The sequence below is a fragment of the Neolamprologus multifasciatus genome, chromosome 9, assembly GCF_963576455.1.
Source record: "Neolamprologus multifasciatus chromosome 9, fNeoMul1.2, whole genome shotgun sequence".
In the NCBI taxonomy this organism is placed as follows: Eukaryota; Metazoa; Chordata; class Actinopteri; order Cichliformes; family Cichlidae; genus Neolamprologus; species Neolamprologus multifasciatus.
In genome coordinates, this window is record NC_140447.1 from 5,535,040 (window position 1) to 5,561,450 (window position 26,411).

At 43.1% G+C, this 26,411-nt stretch overlaps 3 protein-coding genes across 4 annotated transcripts in view; all 3 read right to left on the reverse strand.

Annotated features, from left to right (window-relative positions):
• LOC146510882 (uncharacterized) overlaps positions 1–5,202 on the reverse strand; it is a 6,395-nt gene extending 1,193 nt beyond the window's left edge. Inside the window, exons 1-2 of the mRNA XM_085172100.1 lie at positions 4,442–5,202; positions 2,391–2,939 (exon numbers count right to left, since the gene is read on the reverse strand). Coding sequence (XP_085028226.1) covers positions 2,391–2,939; positions 4,442–4,564 — 672 coding nt within the window. The 5' untranslated portion in view covers positions 4,565–5,202. The remainder of the gene's footprint in view (positions 1–2,390; positions 2,940–4,441) is intronic.
• LOC146510881 (metalloreductase STEAP2-like) overlaps positions 1–26,411 on the reverse strand; it is a 116,646-nt gene that overhangs the window by 62,453 nt on the left and 27,782 nt on the right.
• On the reverse strand, positions 5,923–26,317 carry LOC146510883 (uncharacterized). 2 transcript variants are annotated; one of them, XM_085172721.1, is made up of 5 exons: positions 25,217–26,317; positions 24,310–24,365; positions 23,141–23,240; positions 21,856–21,990; positions 5,923–10,752 (listed from the first exon to the last, which is right to left on the reverse strand). In XM_085172721.1, the coding sequence occupies exons 2-5, from the start codon at positions 24,342–24,344 to the stop codon at positions 10,552–10,554; spliced, it is 471 nt and encodes a 156-aa protein (XP_085028847.1). In that variant the 5' UTR covers positions 24,345–24,365; positions 25,217–26,317; the 3' UTR covers positions 5,923–10,551. The 2 variants fall into 2 exon arrangements, with proteins under 2 accessions (XP_085028847.1, XP_085028848.1); XM_085172722.1 differs by having other exon boundaries at positions 24,310–26,317.

A 26,411-nucleotide genomic window follows, 5' to 3' on the forward strand; every position in this document is an offset into this window, starting at 1 on the left:
AAGACCACAGTGAAGCTTATCGACTGGTCCCAGCTTGAATCCCACCAAAGGACACAACTGAGTGCTATCATCAGGAGGGCCCGTCAGTTTGGGCATTTTTGTGAAATAAATTTATTCTTTTTGTTTAAAAAATATCCACTTTGGAAATAAGTGGATCTTGATGACTACTTTTTAGGGCTCCTGCTACTTCTTGCATGCACACTATCATGGTCTTCATTTGTATACATGTGTTTGTGATATATTGGCATGAAAAAACAGTCAATTCATTGCATGTGTGTGTGCGTGTGTAATGTAAACATCCAAAATAAAACTAAGATTTTTGCAAAAGTTATGTGAAAAACTCGTGACTCTGTTTAACAGTGCTTAGGAAACACTTCAGAAATGCATCATTTTCATAAGGGGGCTGATAATTATGGAGTCCCTCAGGGTTTAATGCTTGGACCAATTCTCTTTTCTTTGCATATGTCATCCCGGGTCATGAAATGATTCTTTTCACTATTAAAGTGTTTCAAAGACATTTTCTATCACTGCTTTGCAGCCAGTACACAACCTCAGAAGCCTTTCCCACCTGCATGAGTATTTGAATAGTGTCTTTGTTGTAGTCTCACTTTCCACTGCCTTGGTTTTAGGTGTTGTACAAGTAAAGACTGTCAGAAAATGACTACAGCAGACATCTCTTTACAAAACAGAAGCAGCTTCACCCGATCAGATTTGCACACCAGACCTCTGCCTCCCCATCACATATTTATAATACAACAGATGAAACATGGATGCGTTGTGGGCTCCCGAGTTAAATTCAATTCAATTTTATTTATATAGCACAAATCATAACAACAGCTGTCTCAAGGCCCTTTATGTTGAAAGCTAAAGACCCTACAATAATACAAAGACAATCATATGACCCCCTTTGTGCAAGCACTTTGGCCACCTCGGGAAAGAAAGTGTTGCACAAATGGAAGAAAGCACATCTTCAAGAAACTTAAAGAAGTCCAGTTGCTTTCTGTCCAAGCGCCTTAGATCATTAGTTAAAGAACTATGCAACATCAGTCACTCGCCTGTGACGGCCGAGCCCTGACAGTAAGGTAGATCCTACAATACGCAGGCAGCGGATCCAACACTGTGAGCTGGGTTTCAGCTCCACTTCTAACCCCAGTCAGTGTTTGCAACACTCAATGTGCTCATACAAACGACTGTTGCAGTGCAGCAACACCTGCTCTCTGGGCCTGTGTAAAATGGTTATTACAACGGAGGCAGGCAGCAGTGTTTGGCACCTCCGGCCCCAGCTCATATATCTCCTTAACCAGGCTCACCAGAGGTGCAGTTTCAGCCTCTCTCCATGACGTTGCCCACTCACCATGTGACCACAAAGGGTCCTTGCCACTCGGTGAGCAACTTTGAACTTGAAGAAGGGAGTAACACAAGCACTTTTCCTCCAGTGAAAAACAGAGCACATCAGACCCAGCCACACACTCAGGCAACAACGGGCCAGGACAAACTTCCCAAACGCAAACTAAGCAACAGTGTATGCTCTGCAGTGCAGTGAGGAGTGCTTAGACTTGTACATCGGAGAAACCAAACATCCATAAATGTATAGCACAACATAGAAGAGCCACCTTGATGGGGCTACAGACACCTTAGAGGGCAGGAGGAAAGCAGGCTGTGGTCTCTATGGAAAAAGGATAGAGGAAAAAATGATCATTGCCTCTATTGCAGTGCTTACACACTCAAAGTCCTCCCAGCACCCAAGCCTGGGGCTCTGTGCAGTAGCACAAACCGAAGCGTGGCTCTCTATTTGCTGGGGATCTCTTCAAACAGAGTGTGTGAACAGCAAATATCCACCTTACGTGCAAATACAGTTAATTATGGATTGGGTGCATATATCAGCTTTGTATTCTGTGATGCATGAACTGTCTTTGTGTTCTTCTATGGTGTTTGGATGCTGTGAGAGTGTGGTGATGTAGAAATACATGTTTGCATATTTCTGATGTCTCTGAAGGTAGGAGCTGCTGCATCGGTATTATTACTCTTGTTTTTATCATGCATGTTATATCACTCACGTAAGTCTGTTCTGACTTCACTGTGCATTTTTCCACATTGTATTTGACACTGATTGTAGATGTTTTCCCTGTTTAGAATAAGAGGAACTGTTATTTACACATAAGTGCTGAGCAGGTGAACTTCTACATCCTCAGCGTTACATGTTTCTAATTTTACTCCACATGCCTTCTCTTTTCTTCTGAAATCTGTGAATGCGTCTTGTTTTCATGTGCATGCTGCTGCTGTGTCTCCACAGTGCTGTCCTGTGTTTGCTAGTCTCTATTCAGTCTGTCCCCACTGTTGTCCTCAGGTTGTTCAAGCAACTTCACTACTTGAGTGTCTGAAGTGTTTACCTTTTCATCAAATGTCTCCGTTTTGTGTTGCTTGTGAATATGCAGACTGCATGGCTCCGTGCCGCCTGTAACAACAGTTTGTAAACTGCACTGCTCTTTTAGTTTCTCTGTGTTTAAATGGGGTTGGATCTCAACTGAAAAAAGGTCTTTTTTGATGAGTTTCAAAGGAAGATTTGGTGCCACACAGTGTTCTGGTCCTTTTTTCATGCTGTAAGTAGATGGTTTGACATAAGTCTCTGTGACATCTCGGTGGCTGTCCTTTGCTGATACTGATTCTCTGCGTCGAGCCTTAGTGTGCCCACTGCAGACGCTGACTCCCATTGTTTGTCGAAAAATGTAGGCATCCTCCAGTCGCAGCAAAGCGTCCACAGAATCTCCACTAAAATCTGACAGGATGTCACTGTGCCATGAGCAGGAGTCAAAACACTCGAATGTTTGCCCATCTCCTGTGCTCTGCTCACACCACTTCAGGGAAACCGTACCAAAGCCCCTCTCCTCTGAGTCCATTCCTGCAGAGAGGATGTGTGAGTCGTCAGGGGCTGCCTGTGGCTGTGGAGACATTAAAGAAGATGAGGTTCAGTAACAAACCAACAAGTTTAGCACACACAGACATATATCTATCATTTTAAACACTACCGGTCCAGTTTGTTATTGAAAACTATGCAGTTTAATCCCTCATTGCACTCTGGAATGAAAGCGTAGTACAAATAACCAACTGGAGTTGAAACCAAAAAACAAGAATTCATTAACTCATCAAAGTAGCCACCATCCATCCATCCATCCATCCACTCCACCATCCATCCATCCATCCATCCATCCACCCATCCATCCATCCATCATCCATCCATCCATCCATCCATCCATCAATCCATCCATCCATCCATCCATCCACCCATCCATCCATCCATCCATCCATCATCCATCCATCCATCCATCCACATCCATCCATCCATCATCCATACATCCATCCATCCATCCACCATCCATCCATCCATCCATCCATCCACCCATCCATCCATCCATCCATCCATCCACCATCCATCCATCCATCCATCCATCCATCCATCCACCATCCATCAATTCATCCATCCATCCATCCATCCATCCATCATCATCATCCATCCATCCATCCATCCATCCATCCATCCACCATCCATCCATCAATTCATCCATCCATCCATCCATCCATCATCATCCATCCATCCATCATCCATCCATCCATCCTCATCATCCATCCATCCATCCATCCATCCATCTTCATCCATCCATCCATCCATCCATCATTCACCATCCATTCACCATCCATCCATCCATCCACCATCCATCTTCATCCATCCATCCATCCATCTTCATCCATCCATTCATCCATCCACCATCCATCGTGTTTTGTATTCCGCTAAATTGTGTGCAATATCGTATATGCTCGTTTGTTTGTGTATCTGTTTATTTCAGGTACTAGCATTGTGCTATGCAAAACTTTGCACATTAGTGTGTTTTTGTTTTAAGCACCATTCAAAACACTCAAGGTCATCTTGAAAACTCATCAATCAGACTGACTAAGCTAGTTTAAAAAAGTGCATCTGAAAATGGAGAGAGTCATTTTATGGATAGCTAGCGCAGCTGAAGGCACCTGACTGTTGTACTGCTTCTCTCCTTCTTTGCACAGTCGAGGAGCATGTCAGGCTATATTTCACTGTGTGTTGTACTCGTATGCAGGTGACAAATAAATAATCTTGAATCTTGTCTGCCGCCACTCAGTTTAACAAATATCAGGATCAAATGCATCTTCTTCTTGTTTATATTGCTTTGCCTCTGCTACAGATAGACAGAGGTCACAGTAATGTTTATGATTCTCTGCACAGTAGACCTACCTTTGAACAGTCTGCAGTCACATTGTTCATACATGTCTGCACTGTCAGCTCTTTGAAGAACCACAAGCATGAAATGTCTCCATATCATTGTTACTTTGTAAAAACATTTCTGTTTGAAGCATCAGGCTAGTCCACACTCACACATGCTACATTCTGTTAAAGGTCAAAGGTTGCACTTACTCTCCATTTCTTCAGTGCACCACCGCTGTGCAGCATCAGAGCACAAACGCGAATAGCAAACCAGCTCAGTACAGCTCCCATGGTGTGGCTCACATACATTAACACTCCAGCATTTACATACATGTGTCCAAGCTCTTCTCTTTCCCAGCACTACATCTTCAAAGATGCCTCCTGAACTCCTCTGCTTGGTCCATGATCATAATTAGTGTTTGTTAATGTCTTTGTTTGATCTTCCACCCCTTTGTTCCTTTACACAGATTTCATTAACAGAAAGTCTTGTAGCAAGATAACCGTAGACAGTGCAAAGAGCAACCCTTCCTGTTTCGCAGTGTTTCAGGGGTGTGGTTACTCTACATTAGCCAGAGCTTAGTCCAGCTCAAAGCAGCAGGTACACCTTGATCTCTAAATAACAAGGAGAGACACTAAGAAGCCCTGCTATAAATACAGACAGAGAAGCTCGTGATCTCTGCACGTAACTCAAGGACATGGGATTGTAGTGTGCATGATAGACACAAAGGTCTGTTGGTTGGGTCTGCTATAAATTGCTTTTCAAAGTACAAATTGGCACAAATCAGCGTGTGACACTCTAAGATCAGGGTGTCAAACATAAGGCCCGGGGGTCATAATCGGTTCAGCAGGACTTAAATCCCGCTGACTGGATGGCTTTGGAAAATGTGAAGGAAAAAAATTTAACTGCAATTTGGAGGTTTTACAGCTTTTCCTACTGATAAAGACCTCCCGCATGGCCATTCATGCTACACAGAAGTAATTAAGCCATAGATTTCTGTAATTTTCCGCATTTAATTCTTAAAATTATAGCCAAAGAGTCATGCTGACAGATTTCTTTCTGTTAAAATTGTCACGTCTGGCTGGCAGACCATGGGGGTATGGGGGGAAAAGGAGGACCCAGGCGCGGAGCTCTATGTGTAGACAGTGCGTTTATTTACAGTGAGGTAACAGATGCACAATAAATCCCCTTTGCTCCCTAGACTCCCATGTGTGTGTTCCCCTCCGACGTCCGTGCTCGAGCTCCCGGCAGTTGTGTTTCTGCACACCCTGTGCGTGCTGCCCTTCTGCTCCCTCGTTCCACCTGCAGGACAATAACAGAAGCAGCCGTTAAACACTGAACCCGCGCGCACACATGATCCTCACTTCCTAATACTACACACTGACTTGGAGTCTTAGCTTAATGATCCCACACCAGTGGGAGCTCCAACACTCTCCTAAATAGCTCCCCCGACGAGCCCTGATCACCAACAGGTGTGTGGCAGGAACTTCAGGTGTGGCCAGTTCTCCTGCAGGGCCACACCCATCAGGCCTGCATGTGGCTGTCCTCCAGCCACACATGTACACACCCACACCCTGCCTCTACATAAAAGTGGAACACAGAAGCATAGTGCAGAAAAAACACATCCCCAAATAATAATAATCATAATAATAATAATCCCTACTGCTCACGGACCCCCCCCCCCCCCCGAGACCTCCTGAGCCGGGTCCATGACAAAAATAGCACTTCATTTTGTATACAAGATCTTTCAGAGACTAAATGTGTTGTTAAACTTCTGAACACTGGCAGAAAGGGCAGTTTCATTGTGTGACCCACATATGATCAATGTAAAATGAGTTTGCAAACCCTGCTCCAGGTGGTTTATGCTCCCCATCAAAAGTTTAAGACCATTTGAAAAATGGCAAAAAATCCTATTTTGCATGTTTGGATCTTAACAAGGTTCCAAGTCAAGCTTCAACATGCAACAAGAAGAAATGGAGTGAGACAGAACGTTTTTTTGAGCATGCAGTTTATTGAAAACAACAAACTGAAACAGGCTGTTACAGCTGATCATAAGTTTAGGACCACACCTCCAAAAAAAACCCCGTAAACCCCCCAAAACAGAGATTAAAGATCCAAACATGGGCTCAGTCTTGAGGAGCTCCACCGTTATTGTTGATCACTTCAAAAATGTATTGCAGCATGCTCGATGTGTTTCCATGAGGTGATGGGAACATTTCTCCAAGTGGGAACAGATGAAGGGGATCTACTGCCTGGAACTGTTGTCCGTTTTTGTAAACTTCCATCCATCCCCAAAGGCTCTCAGTTGGGTTTAGATCAGGGGAACACGCAGGAAGTCCAGAAGAGTGATGTTATTCTCCTGGAAGAAGTCCCTTGTCCTGCGTGTATTGTGTACTGCAGTGTTGTTCTGTTGTAAAACCCAGATGAGGGCCCTCAGTCATGAGGGACGCTCTCTGCAACATCTGGACACAGCCAGCACCCCTGCACCTCCTGAAGCTCCGTTGTTCCACTGAAGGAAAAAGATCCCAGACCATTGTGGCGCCCCCTCCACTGTGGGGCGCAGGAAACATCTCAGGTTGGATCTGCTTGTCATGCCAGTAATGTTGGAAACCATCAGGACCATCAAGGTTTCATTTGTTCTCATCACACAATAAAACGTTCTTCCACCTTTCAGCGTCCCATGTTTGGTCCAAACGGTCAGTTCTGTGGCGTTCATGGAGACGAGGCCTTTGAAGCGTTTTATGTTTTTGAACCCCTTCAGTCTCAGATGCCGTCTGATGGTTATGGGGCTGCGGTGGGCACCAGCAACGTCTTAATTTGGGTCGAGGATCGTCCAGTGTCTCGACGGGCAGCCAACTGGATCCTCCAGCTCAGTGCTGGTGACATTTTTTGGGTCTTCCACTTGACTTTTTTGTTCCATAACCCTCAGGATCGTTTAAGAAATTCCAAATGACCGTCTTACTGCGTCCCACCTCAGCAGTGATGGCGCTGCGTATGCACTTCGACAAACCCAACCACGTTCAAAGACGTTAGTTTTTTGCCAGTGCTACTGGAACAACAGAGTCACTGCTCAGGGTTTTCTTCAATGAAGAAGAAGATATTCACATCCAATCTGGTTAAAATACATCTATCAGAGTATTTCATGAATGAGGACCAATGAACTCCAATGAAGGTTAAAGCTTTGGCTCTGTGATCTAACTCTTCACTTAATCTTTAAACTACATGTTAGAGCCAAGACCCACAGAAGCCTGTTGGCTTTCAAACAGATGGAGTAAACATGGCGGTTATAACTCTTTCGTAAATTAATCAGAAGTATTCCAACCAAGCTGTTGCACTAAAATCATACATTTTAAATGCTGTCTTTCATTTACTCTAATTAAGTGGAACTGTGTGTCTTAAGAAGCTTAAGGGCTTAGTGGAGGAACCTCTCCAGCTGCAGATGGTGCACAACACTGAGGCCTTACCACGTTCATCGTCATCAATGCTGCTCAGAGATGCTCTCCATAGAGCCTCCACATCAATGAGTTGAAAAATAGTGGCTTGACTTGAAGTTTAGAATTTGTCTGCTAAGCATTTTCTGTTACATGAACTGCAACTCTGTACTGTACTCACATCTGTAAACACAGGCAGATGTGTCATTTTGCTTGGTTCCTGTTGGAGAAGGTGTGGTACAAATGTAAATGGTAACTTTCTCTCACTTTTCCTCAGTAGGAACACTGAAGAGATTATCCACTCTGGGTCATGTAATGAAAAATGCCTCAGCAGAGGTGCCACACTGACAGAAGTCCTCAGAGTACACAGGACCACAGGTCCACATTAAGCACAGAAATATTCAGCACCAAGTTAAAAATGACAGAGCCTTCTTGTACAGCAGGGGTCCCCAACTCCAGGCCTCGAGGGCCTGCAGTTTTTAGATGTGTCCGTGATCCATCACAGCCGATTCAAACGGCTAAATGACCTCCTCAACATGTCTTGAAGTTCTCCAGAGGCCTGCTAATGAACTAATCATGTGATTCAGGTGTGTTGGCCCAGGGTGAGATCTAAAACCTGCAGGACACCGGCCCTCGAGGCCTGGAGTTGGGGACCCCTGCTGTACAGAGTAAGCCAACAACAGCTTCTCCTTTTATTTGCAGTTTATAAGGCGTCAAACATTTTATATAAACAGCAAAGGTAAACGGTTTCTTTCTGTATGTGAAACAGTGACTGAATCGATGTGTCTGCCATACTCCAGCTGCACCATCAGACTACATTAACTGGGCTGGAATAAAGAAAGCATTAAGCAGCTGTCTGCACTTCAGTGCAAACTGGTCCATGCTCTAGTGTTTATATTACTTATTATAGTCTCACTGCCCACTCTCAACACATGCTATACTTATAAAGAACAGCAAAAACTCCCTGAGTATTAAAGATCCAGGTTGGACTGCCACTGTATTGTATCGAATGAAATGACTCTGCTAACTGTCAGTGTCTCTGTAACTACTGAAAACAAAAACACTCCCACATCCACAGACGAGGATCGTGACATCTCACATCAGCCTGCTGCTCAGCTGTTTCTGACATGCACGACAAAGGTTTTATTGCATTGCTATTAAATTTTAGCTTCATATATAAATTACTTTTCATTATTTTATTTATTTAAGATTTAACGATGTTGAATTTCCTGAGGGTTTGCCGCAGTCTGTTTTTGTGCAGCTGACAGGAACGCCACGTCCACATGAACAGGAATCAACTGTTTGGGACTCGTTTCAAAAACCAGTTTTGAATTGAATTTGTTTGAAAATATTTATTGAAACAGAGAAACAAGTAAATGGATTCAATAATCAAAGATGTACTTCTTACAGGGCAGCACGGTTCGCTTCCACCACCCGGCCGGCGTCTTCCTGTGGGGAGTTTGTTCTCCCCGTGCTCACGTGGGTTCTCTCCAGCTTCCTCCCACAGCCCACAGTCATGCAGTCAGTGGGGTCAAGTTAACTGGAAACTCTAAATCGCCCACAGGCGTGAATAGTTGTCTATGTGTTAGACTGGTGACCAGTCCAGGGTGGGACCCTGCCTCTCGCCCTATGACAGCTGGGATAGGCTCCACCCCCCTACGACCCAGAAAAGGACAAGCAGCAGAGGATGGAAGGATGAAACTGAGCTCATGATGGCGTTCCTCTGAAACAAAGGGCTCCATTTCAAAAATATACAGTACACCTGTAGGCTCTGAGAAAGAAGACAAGTGTAGCTACACTTTGAGGGTGAAATGACGGCTGTGGGGTGAAAACTACGGTCACAGCGGCAGCTTCAAGAGCTTTTGTGTGCCTCACACTTTAACCTGCCTCCAGCTCTCCAATAGCCATGAATGGGGAGGAATTTGATAGATTTTTGTGTGACATTTGTGATAATAACTGTAAAAGCTGTATGGGAACATACGGGTGTCTGTGGGGGAACTCTGCCTAAAGGTAGTGACGAGAAAAGTGAGAGGTAGGTCTCTCCATTCAAGCCAATGTCACTCTATCAACAGAAAAAGCACAAATTTCAGCAACTGTATAAAATTTCAACAGTCTGAATAGAGGCACATAGCATACAATCGAGCCCTAAAAGTGGTCTAAAAGTGTACATGCTGTGTGGCTGCAGCTTTCTTACCTTATATTGTAGCATTAGTGATGGGTATCTGACTCCTGGTGAAGTGTGTGGCACATTCCCCTCACTGTGTCAACACTGTGTTAGTGTGCTGTATAACAGTGACACCTGCTGGATTAAAAAAGCAGCTGCAGGTAACCTGAGTAGAGCGCTCCTGACAGGGTTTGTGGCAGTGGAGAAGGCGGGGTTAACTCATGCCTCACTGGAGAAAAGCTTTCTCATTGGTTCCATTGTGTAGTAGGTGACGATGAGCCAATCAAAGAGCACCTCTCCCCTCCCCCGCTCAGTATAAACACAGCGTGGCATCTCCTACTGCACGCACACGGCAGCTGTATTGGTCGTGTGAGCGTTCTTACTGCGCGCATTGACACAGGGTGTTGTTCTTTGTGCTTCATGCACCAACGATTCAGTATGTGCCGCGACACCTTCTGTCCAAATCACACAAAGTCGATTCTGCTCATGTGGACGTAGCTTTTTCAGTTTCTCTGCTACGTCCACATGAGCAGGGACGTCCTCACCAGGATGACACATATGAAAATAACACACGGTGTCAATAAAGCTTCAAAAAGAGCGCAGAAATCACTCGAGGACTCCAGTGTAGCTGTGTCCATCTTTTATATACAGTTCTTGCAGTTGTCACCCATGAACCACACGAGCAGCTCAGAACATGCAGACCTGAGAACGGTGGCACATATAACAATCACACTGTGTGGCAGAACATGCTGTTAATGTTGAACAGCACCATACAGATGTTAGCAACGTAACAGAACTCATCTTCCTCCATCCACAAACATTCTTCCTGCTCCGTCTCCAACTTCCAGGGCAAACTCAAACAGTGGAAATGAGGAGACGTCCACATGATTTTAACTTTGTGCAGATCCTCCACAGTGATGTACACCACCTGCAGAGACACATGCAAACGTCACTATAGTGGGGATTACAGCAGCACACGTACATCACAAACATCCAGATGTATTTAGTCATTTCTAAGATCAGTGATGCTCACGATCTGAACAGGTTACTTTTGTGAAAACTAGTCTGGAGCTTGGAAAGAGAAGTTTCCTGAAGACGCTTCACCTCTGATCTGAAGCTCACAGCTGTTTGAACTGCAGGTTACTTTCAACACCGGGGCCACTATGATCACATGACTCATCACCACAAGCCAAGGGTTGAAAAAAAGGTGTGGTCATTATAAGCAGAGGGTCATGTCATGTGACCTATTGATGTGAGTGGGCAGAGCACGCCACCTCAGAGCTGTAGGTTCAGACCGTTTGTGTCTAAAGCTGCCTCCTGTCTTCACAGATGGTGATACGATCATTAATGTTATTGATCATGAAAACACGACCAATGTTCCCTCTAATGTTTCATGTGTGTGAGCAAACTCACAGACTCCCTGAGCGACCCCTGGACCACTGTGAGCGACATCAGACGTGTGCACTGTGGTGACGACAGCATCGCATCCATCAGAGTTACATGTTTATAAAAAGAGCCAAATTACAGCGTTTACATTTCTGTTAGAATAATTTAATTAACAGCTTGAGCCCATTTACAGAGACAATTACAAAATGTTTTTAATGACCTGTGCACATGTCAACACTATTGGAAGTATGAATATTTGAACTATGGCAAAACATGAACAGCCAACCAAATCAAGCCTACTATAAACTCCAATTTTAAAACTTAACATTTTTATTATAAAGCTGTTATGATGAGTGTGAGCCAGTCTGTGAAGCTCCTGTCCTCCTGTGGTCTGGGAGACAGTCCTACTGTCCTGTCACTCTTTGTCTGCATAATACAGTATATAATGATAATTTGCATTTCTAATACTCATAAACTGGTGACAGCATTTAATGATCAATATCCATAAATGAAAACTCAATAAATGACATCAGACGAGCAGAAAACTGATTAAGAGCTTAATTTCACCTTATTTTACCCGTCTGTCCTCCTCACGTCGTCCAGGTTGATGACATCAGCTGGTCCAAATGCTCCGCCTCAAGACGATTTCTGGATGCTGTTTTGAGACGATTCATTAAACTAAAGCCTCTTTTGCAATCTGCACTGGATGCTTGAAAGCACAAATATCCACAAGCTGTGAGATGTCTTTTAGCTCCTCACATTTTAGCGTTGCAGCCTCCATATCTGAGAATGTGCTGATTGACCCATGTTGAAGTTTGTGCCTCTTTATGTGCTTGAAATCAGAATATTTACTGTTTTCTGACCTCCACTGACTGTTGGAGGGTGGAGAATGGCCTCGTACTTCTTTGTCTGCTGCTCCATACTCAGAGCTGATGTCTGAGGTCAATGCCTCGATGTCAAATGCAGACCCACTCCTTTAATTCATCCTCTGGAAAACGAGCATCCGAGTGTGATCACAAAGCTTACGAATAACACGAATAATCTCACTGGTATTCCTGCCATCAGCAGATGAGGAGCGACCGCCTCTATGACACGGTCGCTCCACTTAACATCCTTTTCCTCTGTCAAGTTTTGGGAACGCAACTTCTCAATCTTTGCTCTTGCCCTTCAGTCAGGTTGCATCTTTGAAAAGAAAGACACAGGTGTGCCACCCAAACATCTCCCAGAGCGGTGAGAGTAACCTTGAAGTTTGAATGGGTTAGCTTTTTGTGACTTTTGCCACTGGATCTGTGTTATCACTGGATTCTCTCTTGCAGTATTCTTCCAGCACAGTGTAGTTCCTCAGCATTCACAGCTCGGTGACGCCACAGCCATCGTCACTCAGAGGCCTGAATGACAGTGCATCCTCATCAGGAACCTTTGCTCTTTACAGTGGATCTAGAGAAAGTGGAGTAAACTGTTCTACGAAGAGTTCCCACATCACGCATCAAAGGTACATCTTTCCACGCATCATCAATGCCCAAGTCCTCTCTATGGGCCACACAGTGTTGTTAAGTGTGGTATTTTCCACTTTAATAAAGCTGCAACTCTGTTGTGCTTTCCTCGCATTACTGAGGCACCATCGGAGGTCAGCATCACCATTCTCTGTAGGCGTGGGCGATATAAACGATATACGATAGAAACGATATAAATTTGGCCAACGATAGAGATTTTGACTATATCGCGATAGTGCATGTTGATGATGTCATCAAGCTGCGCCTGTTTTGGTCGAAAGCATCGCAGCGGCTACAACCATTATCATCTGCAAATTATGCCGACAGTCACAGCAAAGAGATGAAGCACTTTTAAAATATGGGGAAAGCCAAAAACTGCGCTTCCTCCACTTCCGGAACATTGATTCATTAATGCTGAATTCTCTCACAGCTGTTCTGTTCCCATGTTGTTGCAGTATATTAATAACTAACCTCGTATTGTGGATGAATGATCTCAGTTGTTCTCCTGACTGAAGTTTGGCCCGTTTACAGCATCCTGCTATGCGATTGCATTTGTCCCTGACCACCAGAATCCCTCACGTTAACTTTTATCGAGTGGAAAAAAAGTTGGCGTTCATCCTCCAGCTTCACTGTGCTAATGTTATGCTAACATAGTTGCTAGCAATCACGTAGCACAACATTATATACCAGCTAGTCCAACTTCAGTAACCCTGCAAACGCCACTGCTGTTTAGTTTTCTGTCTTCATTTATGTTGGAAGTGGTAGCAGAGCTGTACGTTTGAATTAGTTTCAAAAATCTCTCAGTCAGAACATGGTATGAAATGTTTAGGTGGAAACTAGCGAGCTAACTTCCTGTTAACTTCTAACTCCGTTAAATTTAATAACTTCTGTTTTCATGGATGTTAAACTTAATTGTTACACCCGATAAAGCAGCAACGCTGATGATTTAATTAAAGATGAAAGAATTTAGACCGTTTTTAACTCTCAGTGTTCGTTTGACTTTGGGACCTGAATCTGACGGAGTTTAGGACCCAGATTACTCCGTGAAGCTCCTCACTACGGCAGCCGTAATGCTCTGATGATCCATCAAGCAGTGCGGCTTACCAAAGTTGTACTAAAACATTTTTAAAAGATTTCTGCCAAAATCGGTTCGAGGTCAGTAAGCACAACCAGAATTCATACATAAGGCACACTCTCGATTTTTGAGAAAATTAAAGGATTTTAAGTGTGGAAAACACGTTGTAAGAGCCAATTAAAGGTTAATTTTATTGGTACTTGTAAAATGATTGGAGAGATATGCATGTTTGATGTTGGGAGTGTGATTTCTAGTTGGTTTCAAAGTGTTTTTTTTGTTAAAGGCATAGAATATAGAAGTGCAACATTCTAATGCGCTTTTTAGTATTTTGGGCTTCCGGCACACTGTAATTCCGTAGTTGGGGAGTCGGATAAGCTGGAAGCAACACAGTTTTTTTGACCGAGTCTTGCCATGTAAATGAAAAGTTCCAATAAACATCTTTAACGCAAGAAAAGTACCTGGACTTGCTCGCGTTCAAATGCATGTTGCTGGACTGACTCCTAAAGGTGGTACAGAAGAGTGAAATAGAGACGGAGTGCCGCCACTACATAAGTCAAAAAAACTCGCTTCACCGACATGTGGAGGATCGGGTGCATGGCGCTCGGATGGAAGGATGCAGTTCATAGCTCGCGTGGGTCTCAAATCAGCCGAGCATCTACAACATCTAGAGTTTCCTCCACTCGTGCTAAACAGGAGGCAGAACACGCAGCCTTGCTGGAACGAGCCGCAGCATTGAAGAAAAAGCAAGAACTTGAGTTGGAGTTGGCCAGGATTAGGCAACATCTTGAGCTTGAAACAGCAAGAGTCAAAGCGGAAAAGGAAGAGTTAGAGTTGGAGACTGCATTAGCAGAAAGTCAAGCAAAATTAAAGGTGCTCAAAGAATATGAAAGATCTGAAGATGGTCTGAGCAGTTATGTGTCAATACAAGGATCGCAAGGTCGAGGAGTTAAAAAGGAAAGAGTTGGCATAATGCTCCCACAACAAGCTGATGTGAGTAGTCACGCTAATTCACAAGTGCAAAACTCACAGGTACCACAACTGTCTCATCCAGTCTCCACTCATGGGCTTAATGCTCACGTTAACAGAAGTGATGATCTATTGTCAGTCATGCAGAAACAGAATGTAATCACTGAGTTACTTGTGAAACAGCAGCAGCTGGCTCAGTTGCCATCGAAGGACATTCCTGTTTTTAAAGGTGATGCACTACAGTATAAGGCCTTCATAAGAGCCTTCGAACATGCAGTAGAGCAAAAGACTGATAACAACCAAGATAAGCTGTATTTTTTGGAACAGTTCACTGCTGGCGAACCACAGGAGCTAATTCGCAGTTGTGTACACATGACTCCTAGCAAAGGTTACCGCGAGGCCAGACGGTTGCTACATAAGCACTATGGAGATGAGCTAAGGATCGCAAGCGCGTTCATTGAGAAAGCACTCAAATGGCCGCAAGTGAAAAATGACGATGCAAAGGCATTAAATGCTTATGCTATGTTCCTGACTGGATGTCGCAACACCATGGAGGATGTTGAATTTTTGGAAGAGATGGATAATCCCACCAATCTACGCACAGTGATATCCAAGCTGCCCTACAAAACCAGAGAACGTTGGCGTGTAGAAGCATTTGAACTCCAAGAAAAGAGGGGCAAAAGAGCAAGATTTGCAGATTTGGTGAACTTTATAGACCGCCAGGCTAAAATAGCTATGGATCCACTCTTTGGTAATATCCCAGACAACCGTGCAGTGACAAGTGGAAAGACTGACCAAAGGGAAAAATATCCAGCAAAGAAGGAGTTTCGAGGAAGCAGTTTTGCCACCAACATTTCCGCCAATAACAAAAGACTACAAGAAACAAACGTTAAAACTGAAAATTCAATCAAGACAGCGAGTGCCTTTGAGAAGCCATGTTTGTATTGTCAGCAGCCTCACACTCTTGCTTCTTGTGGCAAGATTAAGAATCAACCACACAAAGAACGTGTGGATTTCTTGAAGTCAAAGGGACTCTGTTTTGGATGTTTGGTTTATGGGCATCTCAGCAAGTTCTGCAAGCGCAGAATGGAATGTAAAGAGTGTTCACTAAAGCACCCAGACATTCTGCACATGGGGAAAAAAGAAAGCTCTGTGGAAACAGAAAGGAAGGATGTTACTGATGGTAATGAGGCACCTTGTGCTCAAGTTCCTGTCAGTCAAGAGACTTGTGGGCTTACAGGGGCCGGAGAAGAGGAGTGTGTGCTCTCTATAGTACCAGTCAAGATCAAATCTAAAATGAGTGATAAATATATAGAGACATATGCCTTTTTGGACCCGGGAAGCACGGCAACATTCTGCACGGAAGATCTACAAAGGAAACTGAATGTTAAAGGAAAGCCTACACGGATACTTCTAAGTACCATGAGTCAAGAAAAACCAGGAGAACAGAAACTCATGAACAGTTTTGTTATATCAGACTTGGAAGTGTGTGGGTTGGAAGATTCCAAGTTCGTTGACTTACCCAAGGTGTTCACTCACACTAGTATACCTGTGAGTAGCGGAAACATACCCAAGCAGTCAGACATCCAGAAGTGGCCTTATCTACATGAAGTGAGGCTACCAGAGATAGAGGCTAATGTAGACCTGCTTATAGGAGCCAACTGTGCAAAGGCAATGGAGCCATGGCGTATCATTAATGGACAAAATGGAGGTCCTTATGCAGTGAAGACCACCATTGGTTGGGTGGTGAATGGACCCATGAGAAAAGAACTAAATGACTCAGAAAACAAAGAACCACATTTCTCAGTAAACCGAATCTCCTTAGTGGAAGTTGAGAAGCTACTGGTCCAACAGTATAACATCGATTTTTCAGAACGTAATTATGATGACAAAGAGGAAATGTCACAGGAAGACAAACAGTTTCTACGAGCAGTAGAAAAGACAACAATCTTCGAAAATGGACACTATAACATTGGATTGCCACTTAAGAATGAGAATCTTCAAATGCCAAACAACCGTTGTGTTGCGGAGCAGCGGATAGCATGTTTGTTCAGGAAGTTTAAGAAGAATCCTCAGTTTTTTGAAGATTATAAGTGCTTCATGGAAAACATCATCACCAAGGGCTATGCAGTTCCAGTGCCAGACCACCAGTTGAGCCGTGACGACAACAGAGTGTTCTATATACCACACCATGGGGTGTATCACCCGAAGAAGAGAAAGTTGCGAGTCGTGTTCGACTGTACGGCTTCATACCAGGATATGTCTCTAAACAAGGAGTTACTGCAGGGACCGGATCTGACTAACACACTGGTGGGTGTTCTTTTAAGATTCCGTGAAAAGCCAGTAGCACTGATGGCAGACATTGAATCAATGTTTTACCAAGTCAATGTACCAGAAAAGGATGCTGATCTTCTTCGTTTTCTCTGGTGGCCAGATGGCAAGCTGGATGAGCCCATGAAGGAATATAGGATGATGGTGCACCTCTTCGGAGCTACTTCCTCACCGAGTGTCGCCTCATATGCGCTAAGAAGAACGGCAGAAGATCACAAGGAAGAAGCATCTCCAGAAGCTGTTCAGACAGTCCTGTGCAACTTCTACGTAGATGACTGTCTGAAAAGTGTAGCTACAGAAGAGGCTGCAGTGAAATTAGTCAGTGATCTTCGTGCTCTGTGTACCAGTGGAGGGTTTACATTAAAAAAATGGACAAGTAACAGTAGAAAAGTGTTGATGTCAATTCCTGAAGAACACAGAGCCAACGAGGTGAAAGATCTGGATCTTAGGCATGACACTTTGCCAGTTGAGAGAACTCTAGGTGTACAGTGGAACACAGAAACAGATACCTTCACTTACACTATAAGGTTGCAAGACAAGCCAATGACCAGAAGAGGCATTTTGTCAGTCATTAATTCAATTTATGACCCTCTTGGCTTTCTAGCACCAGTCATCTTGCCTGCAAAACTTTTGTTGAAAGATCTCTGTAAAGAGCAGCATGGTTGGGACAAGGAGATCAATGAAAAGCATGCAAAAATTTGGAAAAAATGGAAAGAAGACATTGTACTCCTCTCCAACTTCCATGTGAGTAGATGCCTAAAGCCTACAGGTTTCGGATGCACTGTTGTTGCGCAGTTGCACCATTTTTCCGATGCTTCAGATTACGCATATGGAACTGTCTCTTACCTGTTGATGGAAAATAGACAAGGCAAGAGACATTGTGCCTTTCTCATTGGGAAATCAAGAGTTTCTCCGCTCAAGCAAGTCACAATTCCTAGGCTTGAGCTGACAGCAGCAGTGATTTCAGTGAGGATGGACAGATTACTGCGACAAGAACTTCAAGTTCCTCTGCAACAATCAGTCTTCTGGACGGACAGCACAACTGTGCTTAGATACATTGATAGCGAAACATCTCGCTTCAAAACATTTGTTGCAAATAGAGTTTCACTGATTCGAGAAGCAACCAAGCCATCACAATGGAAGTATGTGACATCGGCAGAAAATCCTGCAGATCAAGCAAGCAGAGGCTTAAAGGCAAAAGATCTGTTGGAAGGAGGTTCATGGATTCACGGGCCGAACTATCTTCTAGATGAAAACGAATGGCCAGAACAGCCAGTAAGAAAGAAGGAAAACCTTCAAAATGATCCAGAAGTCAAGACTTCAGCAACGGTTAATATACTGAAAGTTGGGGAAGGCATGGAACCAATGAAACGTGTGATTGACTACTATTCAGACTGGAATAAACTGAAAAGAGCAGTAGCCTGGATAATGAAGCTAAGGAAGGTGCTGTGGATGTTAAAAGAAGAAAGACAACAGTACTCAAAAATAGTCCAGAAGAATGAAAATGATCCTGAAAAGCAAAAGTTAAAGTTGCAAGTGCACATAGAGACGTTTAAATCTGCAATGGGAAAGAAAGCGCTTGCTTTGGAGGATCTTGAGGCTGCAGAATCAGTAATTGTTCGTTTCAGCCAGAAACAACATCATGGAGAGGAGATCAAAATCCTACAGAGGGGAGGACAGCTCAGTTGTAGCAGCCAGCTGTTCAAATTAGACCCAGTTCTTCGAGATGGGATGCTGAGAGTTGGCGGCAGACTCAATAAATCAGGCTTGCCAGAAAATGCTAAACAACCAGCAATTCTTTCTAAACACAGCAAAATCTCTGAAATCATTTTGAGAGACATCCATCAACGAACTGGTCACTGCGGTCGCAATTATGTGCTGGCGCAATTGCGATGCAGATATTGGATTCCTCAAGCCAATTCGGCAATTAGAAAGATAATCAGCAAATGTCAAACTTGCCGTAGGATTTCTGGAAGGGTTGGTGAGCAGAAGATGGCAGACTTACCTGAAGACCGTCTTCTACCAGACAAACCGTTTACAAACACTGGTGTCGACTACTTTGGCCCATTTGATGTCAAGCGGGGCCGGGGTACTGTCAAAAGATATGGTGTCATGTTTACCTGCCTCACTCTCAGAGCTGTACATATTGAAGTTGCAGACAGTCTTGACACAGACTCCTGTATCAATGCGATTCGCCGTTTCATCTGCAGAAGAGGTCAAGTTACCATCATGAGGTCAGATAATGGCACAAACTTTGTGGCAGCGGAAAGGGAGTTGAGGGAAGCCATTCAAAGACTGGATAACGACAAAATAGAAAGAGTCCTACAACCAAAAGGTATAAAGTGGATTTTTAACAGCCCAGCTGCTTCACATCAAGGTGGAGTTTGGGAGAGACAAATTCGAACAGTGCATCGAATTCTCAGCGCTCTCTTGAAGGAACAAGTGCCAAATGAAGATTGTCCTCATACGATAATGTGTGAGATTGAAAGCATCATTAATGGCAGACCTCTCACAAGTGTCTCAGAAGACATAAATGACGTTGAAGCTTTAACGCCGAGCCATCTGCTGCTGCTTAAGTCACAGCCCCTCATGCCTCCAGGTGTCTTCAACAAAAATGATGCATACACCAGAAGAAGATGGAGACAGGTTCAATATCTAGCAGATTTGTTTTGGACTAGATGGACTCGTGAATATCTTCCACTTCTGCAAGAGCGCCAGAAGTGGCTGAAACCGAGAAGAAACTTCATGGTCGGAGATCTTGTGCTGCTGGTGGACAGTTCTTCTCCACGCAACTCCTGGCTCATGGGGAGAGTGGTTGAGACGTTGCCAGACTCAAGTGGAACAGTCCGAAGATTGAAAGTAAAAACTAAAAGCAACATCCTGGAAAGACCCGTTAACAAGTTGTGTCTTCTGGAGGAGGCTTCATCCGAGCGATGAAGAGAAAGAATGTTTGTTCATGGACATTACAATTAGGTTGGCTCTTAATGATTAATGTGTAAGTTAGTAATTGTTTAGTTCTCCCACCTAACCAATTAGGGGCCGGATGATGTAAGAGCCAATTAAAGGTTAATTTTATTGGTACTTGTAAAATGATTGGAGAGATATGCATGTTTGATGTTGGGAGTGTGATTTCTAGTTGGTTTCAAAGTGGTTTTTTTGTTAAAGGCATAGAATATAGAAGTGCAACATTCTAATGCGCTTTTTAGTATTTTGGGCTTCCGGCACACTGTAATTCCGTAGTTGGGGAGTCGGATAAGCTGGAAGCAACACAGTTTTTTTGACCGAGTCTTGCCATGTAAATGAAAAGTTCCAATAAACATCTTTAACGCAAGAAAAGTACCTGGACTTGCTCGCGTTCAAATGCATGTTGCCGGACTGACTCCTAAAGGTGGTACAGAAGAGTGAAATAGAGACGGAGTGCCGCCACTACACACGTTATACAGAAGAAAAGAATATATCGTGATATATATCGTTACCGCACATGCTTCAAATTATATCACGATATGAATTTTAGGCCATATCGCCCAGCACTAATTCTCTGCATGTCTAGTTCATGCTTGGTGTAAAAGTTATTTCCTGCACAACATCCTGAGCCGTGGATGCGGTCAGCTGGATGATGCCACCAAACAGTTTTATGGTTGACGTTATTTTCCTCCCTGGATTTAATATACAGGACCAGCATTTTGTGCACTGTTATGTCTGTGCTCTCATCTATGATCAGGGTGTGCCGAGGTGCATTTTTAACTTCACACATTGTCTCATTCTGCACTACTTCATTAATTGAATTGGTACACTCACATACTTTGCCATGTGATCGTCAATTTGTTGAACCGACAGCAGAGAAGAATTCATTTTGATGCTGGTAGAATATTGTCGATGAGAACTTTAACTTCTTCGGGTTGGATTTCTTCATGAGTGACAGCTCGTTCCACTTCTCTTGTCTTTGGCGCTCTCTCCCAACAACGTACCGATCCCCATTCCCATCGTACATCTCACAATTCCAGCTGCTTTCAAATGACCTTTCTGTTGAATGTGGCGCTTGAGGTACTCCAGCTTCCAGTCTGTCCACACTTTTCCCTCTGAAAACTTGCTTGCGATTTTAGCTTCGCAACATGTTTTGCAGACTAGATGTTTCTCGCTCGAAAAAGAAAAAATCTCTCCCAGTTTCACAGTTTTTTCTCCCGTTTGCACATATTCTGACAGCCATTCCATCTTAAAGTCGCATTTCTTTTGTACTTTGGCCACTGTGTGCCACTGCCCGTTAGTTCTGCCATTATTTTAAAGGTTCAACATAAGCAGCACTCCACATCGGCCACACCCCTTTGTTAGCTAAACATTAGCAGCATTTAAGGACGCTGTCATAGCCTGTCAACCACGTTGATGAGCTGTGCATATACGAATGTGAATCACATCACTGGCTGGAGCAGCCGCTCACTTACTGACTCACACTGCAAAACAGAATCAATTGTTAACGTATTTATTTTCATTTCAATTCAGGTTACTTTTTTTTTGTGCGCTACATAGATTTTCTTTGCACACATACGGTGCCAGCAGTGCACAATTGCATACGCGCAGCTTAGAGGGAACATTGGTCACGACCCAGTGGTGCCAGTTTAGGTCATTATGCAAATGTAGATGTTTATAAGGCTGGAAACCAGCAGTCAGCTGAGACTGAAGACGTCACTTAGATGAGTGCTGAAAACAGAACCAACTTTTGGGGGGAAACAAACCTGTCTTTGGTGATAGAGCATTTAGGCGATGAAGAATGGTTTACACTCACCTTATCATGGCAGGGATCTGGATAGTCACAGATGTCCGCTGGAAAGGCAGACCGTATCAACATCTTCACCTCTTTAGGGTAGACGTAGGTAGGCTGACACTGATCCCCCTCCTTCACTCCAACCTTGTTAAAAAACTAGGACGGGGGTGACGGAGTTATATGATAAAGATGATAGAATAATACAAGTATTTCATGACAAGGACCACCTGTAAACACAGAAGACCAGTCTGTGAGCAGTTACCACTCATCACCCAGTCTCAGTCTCTCATTTCCTGAACTGAATCATGATGAAATGAAGTCCACACTTTGTCCTCTGCAGAAGACTCCTTCAGCTTCTTCTAATAGTTACATATCCTGCCTGGCTTTGCAATATCTGAGGACTAAGTGTGAGTGTCTGTCATGACTGAAACATCTCTACATGAATGTCTGCAGGAGATTTTCTGATGGCACAAAGCTATGGGGAGACTGGTAACCACTGGGAGAAAACCTTGCTTATTGTCATTAATGAGCTGAACAAAAACAGTAGAGACACAAACATGTGCCATGGCTCCCCGGTGTCACCCATCGTAGTGACAGCACCTAGCCACTGGCACAGGTAGGTGGATGTAGAGTAGTAGAAGCCTTCACTGTTCACATCAGCTCAGTGGCTAGAAACAGAAAGTTCACCAGGGCAGATACAAACAATACAAGTTTGCTTTGCACAGTGAGGAGAAAGTCCTCAACATGGGAGTTTACTGGAAGCTAGGCCTGCAGTTAAAGATTATTTTGGTAACTGACTAATCCAGTGAATGTTTCAGTGACTCTTATCTCTGCCTCCTGTGGGCACACCTGTTCTAGGCTCCAGGACCTCACCTGCCCAAGCCTGCCCCCCTGTGAAGACCAGCCTGTTGTCTGGTTAAAATAATGGAGACATTTGAATTTGAAAACAATCAATTGTATTTCTAACATTACTCAATATGACCGTCAGACTAAAAATGAATTCTAATAATAATAACATAGAAGCTGTACATCTGCATCTAAAGGTCAAAGGTCACTCTTTCAAGAATGTAGATGTTTCCATTGTAGACAGACATGGCTTTTTTTACTCTGTGTCCATGTGGACAACCATGCTTGAACAGAAGGGGGTCAGTCAACTCTCTGCAATGCTGAGATCGATTCCCAGGCCCCTCTTCTTATGTGCATATATGGGATCCCCGTCAAACACTAGCATATACTGTGCTGTTGTTCTGTGGTCAGAGAACGCAGTACTGTAAAGACATCTACGTGTTGCTACTAAAGTACACACCAGTTTCCTCTGCAGAAGACGGAAGACCTTCTTGCGACGGGCGTGGTCATTCCTGAGGCGTGTGGCAGCATGTAGCAAAGATGCTAACCACCCGGGAAGCCTGCAGAAGTGGCCGTAATAGATATAAGTGTAGGTATAAGTAGTCGAACTCTTTCCTGTACCTTATCCCTGCAGCTACCACCCTCTAACGTAAGTAGAAAAGTACCAGACCATATACCACCGAGCTCTGCTCACTCCACAGTCCCAGCATATTCTTACAATATCCTCTGGGCTGCTTTGCAATAAAGACTTTGACCCTTTCTCTGTGTTCTGATTTAGAGCGCAGCTGATAAACCTAAAAACATGTTTCTATGCAGTTTAAACGTGATGGATGTCGCCTTCTTCGCCTACATCATTCTACTGTAGATTCTACTGTAGACTGTAATATAGATTCTAATGTAGACTGTACTGTAGATTCTACTGTAGATTCTACTGTAGACTCTACAGTAGAGTCTACAGTAGAATCTACAGTACAGTCTACATTAGAATCTATAGTACAGTCTACAGTAGAATCTACAGTAGAATCTACAGTAGAGGCTACAGTAGAGTCTACAGTAGAGTCTTCAGTAGAATTACAGTTGAAACAGGTTTTTGTTCAGTTCTTCGTTTCATCTGATTCCACATGAATTATTAAGATTAAGGTTCGTTTAGATCATGCTTTGAAACAACTGTCCAAAGAAGAACCAGGAAGTGTTTCATAACAGGGAGCGAATGGCAGGAATGAAGCGATATACATAATGAACTCTGCAGTGAACAAGAGCAACAGTGACTAAAGGAGAACTCAGCACAGGTGAAGGGAAGTGGGCGGGGCCCGAGGTAAACTTTCCTCTACATCCAGGCGAAAGCCAGAGTGAAGGATACTGACTGACATGTGCCCTCATACCAAATACCACAGCTCTGCTAGAGGACTCATTAAAGGGTCACTTTAGAAGAACTTTTCCCTGAAGATGTTTTCAGGAATAAACTGGAGCTGACAGCAGGCGCACATTAATGATTTAGCCCAAAAATGACTAAAACAATCAGGCTTCATGTATGTTTTCACCCTGGTGGGGATATTCTGTCATTGTGTCACAGCTTTTGGACGACTCAACGCTGGATTCTAAACTGAAAGCTGGGAAACTTGAACTTACCCGAGTGAATGGCAGAGATCAATATACACATTCATGATGATGGACAACAGCAATGTCTGTGGACGAGAACGCCAACAGCATATTAGGGTTATTACAGTTAAACTAAACTAAAACTAGGTGTGAAAAGCACTCTGCTGAATGTGAATACAAATAACACTAAACTTCTTAAATACCTATAACTAATACAAACTCCAACAACAGTATAAAGCTAGCTGGACCGGTACATTTGGTAAGTGGGGCTTTTCTACATGATCAATGCAGTTTTCACTGATGCCTGCACACATAAAGAATATCAGCTGTTATCTGTTCTAACACTGTTATTTCATTATTATGAATTTTTTAAATCCAGGAACTGCAATAAAATGTTTCAGTAACTCTGGATAATTGAAACATTTTAACACCTTGTGTTTTTATTGCTATTTTGTAACAAAGGATATTTTTATACCATAAAACATTTTGTATTTAAATTTAAATTCTTAGTATTCTAAAAGGAGTGACACGAGCTCATCATGTCTCACCCTCCTGACCACTCAAAGATCACGCGCTCACATTTGCATGAAACATGGTATAACTGACCAAACAGCTACTATTACAACTTATTATTATTATTATAAACAGTTCTTTGCTCTGTGTAAAAGTCGAAATGCGCTCATAGTAAAGCAGAAACTTTTGAATGCTGTTTCCGTTGAACAGAACCAAATTAATGTGGATTATAGATGAAACTTTAAGTCCACATCGCCTCTGTTCAACAACGAATCCGAGCTAGCAGCAGGTAGCTAGCTAAGCTATTAGCCTCGCTCAGCCTGCTAACTAGAGTTTGACTGCAGGTGATGAATGTGTGACATTTTACTGATAATGTTTGTTAAACTGCTAACAGTTCGCTTGGGGAGGACTCACGCGCTCCTACCTGTCACCTCTGAAAAACACCCTCTCCTGAACAGTGCGCGTGCACTCTCCGGACTTTTGGGGGCGCGGTTTCACCCTGATGACGATGACGGTGGCAGCACTTTGAACAGGCCGACCAACTGATGAGATCATTAAGGTTCAGTAGAAAACCATCACCCAGGGGTTCCTGTCAGCTCCTCTACCTACTACCTGCACACTGTAGTCATCATCACACCTTTGTGTGGGTGTGTATCTATCTATAGACAAACACACACACACACATAAATATATAAATATTTAAAAGGGACAGTGCAGTTTAAACGTCCAAGTACAAACATGAAACTGATGTAACGCACGTATGTTTATAGCTACTGCTAATTTTCAATAATTGTTCCTTGTTGGGCTTACAATCTAAATAGATACATTTTACAATAAAACATACATTTTCATAAAACCAAATTACATCATAAATACAATTACAATTAATAGACAATAATTTAAAATAAAATTAAAACCATTAGTTAAAATGACTACATTTCCCTTTAACCACACTTTAAGCTTCAATGTAAAGGATCTGATGTCTGTAATCAATTAGATTTTGGTTGGAAGTTACACAGACATCAGGCCTTTATGGAAAAAGCTGACTGACCGAATGTAGATCTGCGATATGACATCGTGCAGTTGCCGTTCACCTTACTCCTAGTAACACGATTACTATCTTTTCTCTGGATGTTTCTATTGAGACACTCTGGGGCCATCCTATTTATACATTTAAGAAAACACAAATGATTAAAACATAAAATATTTCTTTAAAATGTGACAGTGATGCCACCGAACAGATTGTTTTTTATCCATTATTTTTAAAGATTGGTTATATAAGGACACCACAGGCTGAAGTGTAGATGGTGCTGCTTGGGTCCAAACTGTCATACAACATGAAAAATGAGAGAATATCATAGAACGCATAAATAACTGAGCTGCTGAAGTGGGTTTAAAGTGCCGAATTAACTTAAAACAATTCAGATCAGCCTTGATCATCTTAGAAATCTTTTTACATGCTTGTCAAATTTAAGATCTGAATCTAAAATTATTCTAAATATTCTAAAAACGTAGATATATATATATATGAGATAGATCTATCTATAAAAGAATCCCGGTCTGTTTCTTCCAGTCTTCCCACAATGCTCTTCTTCTTCTTCTCCATCAAACTTTTCAAC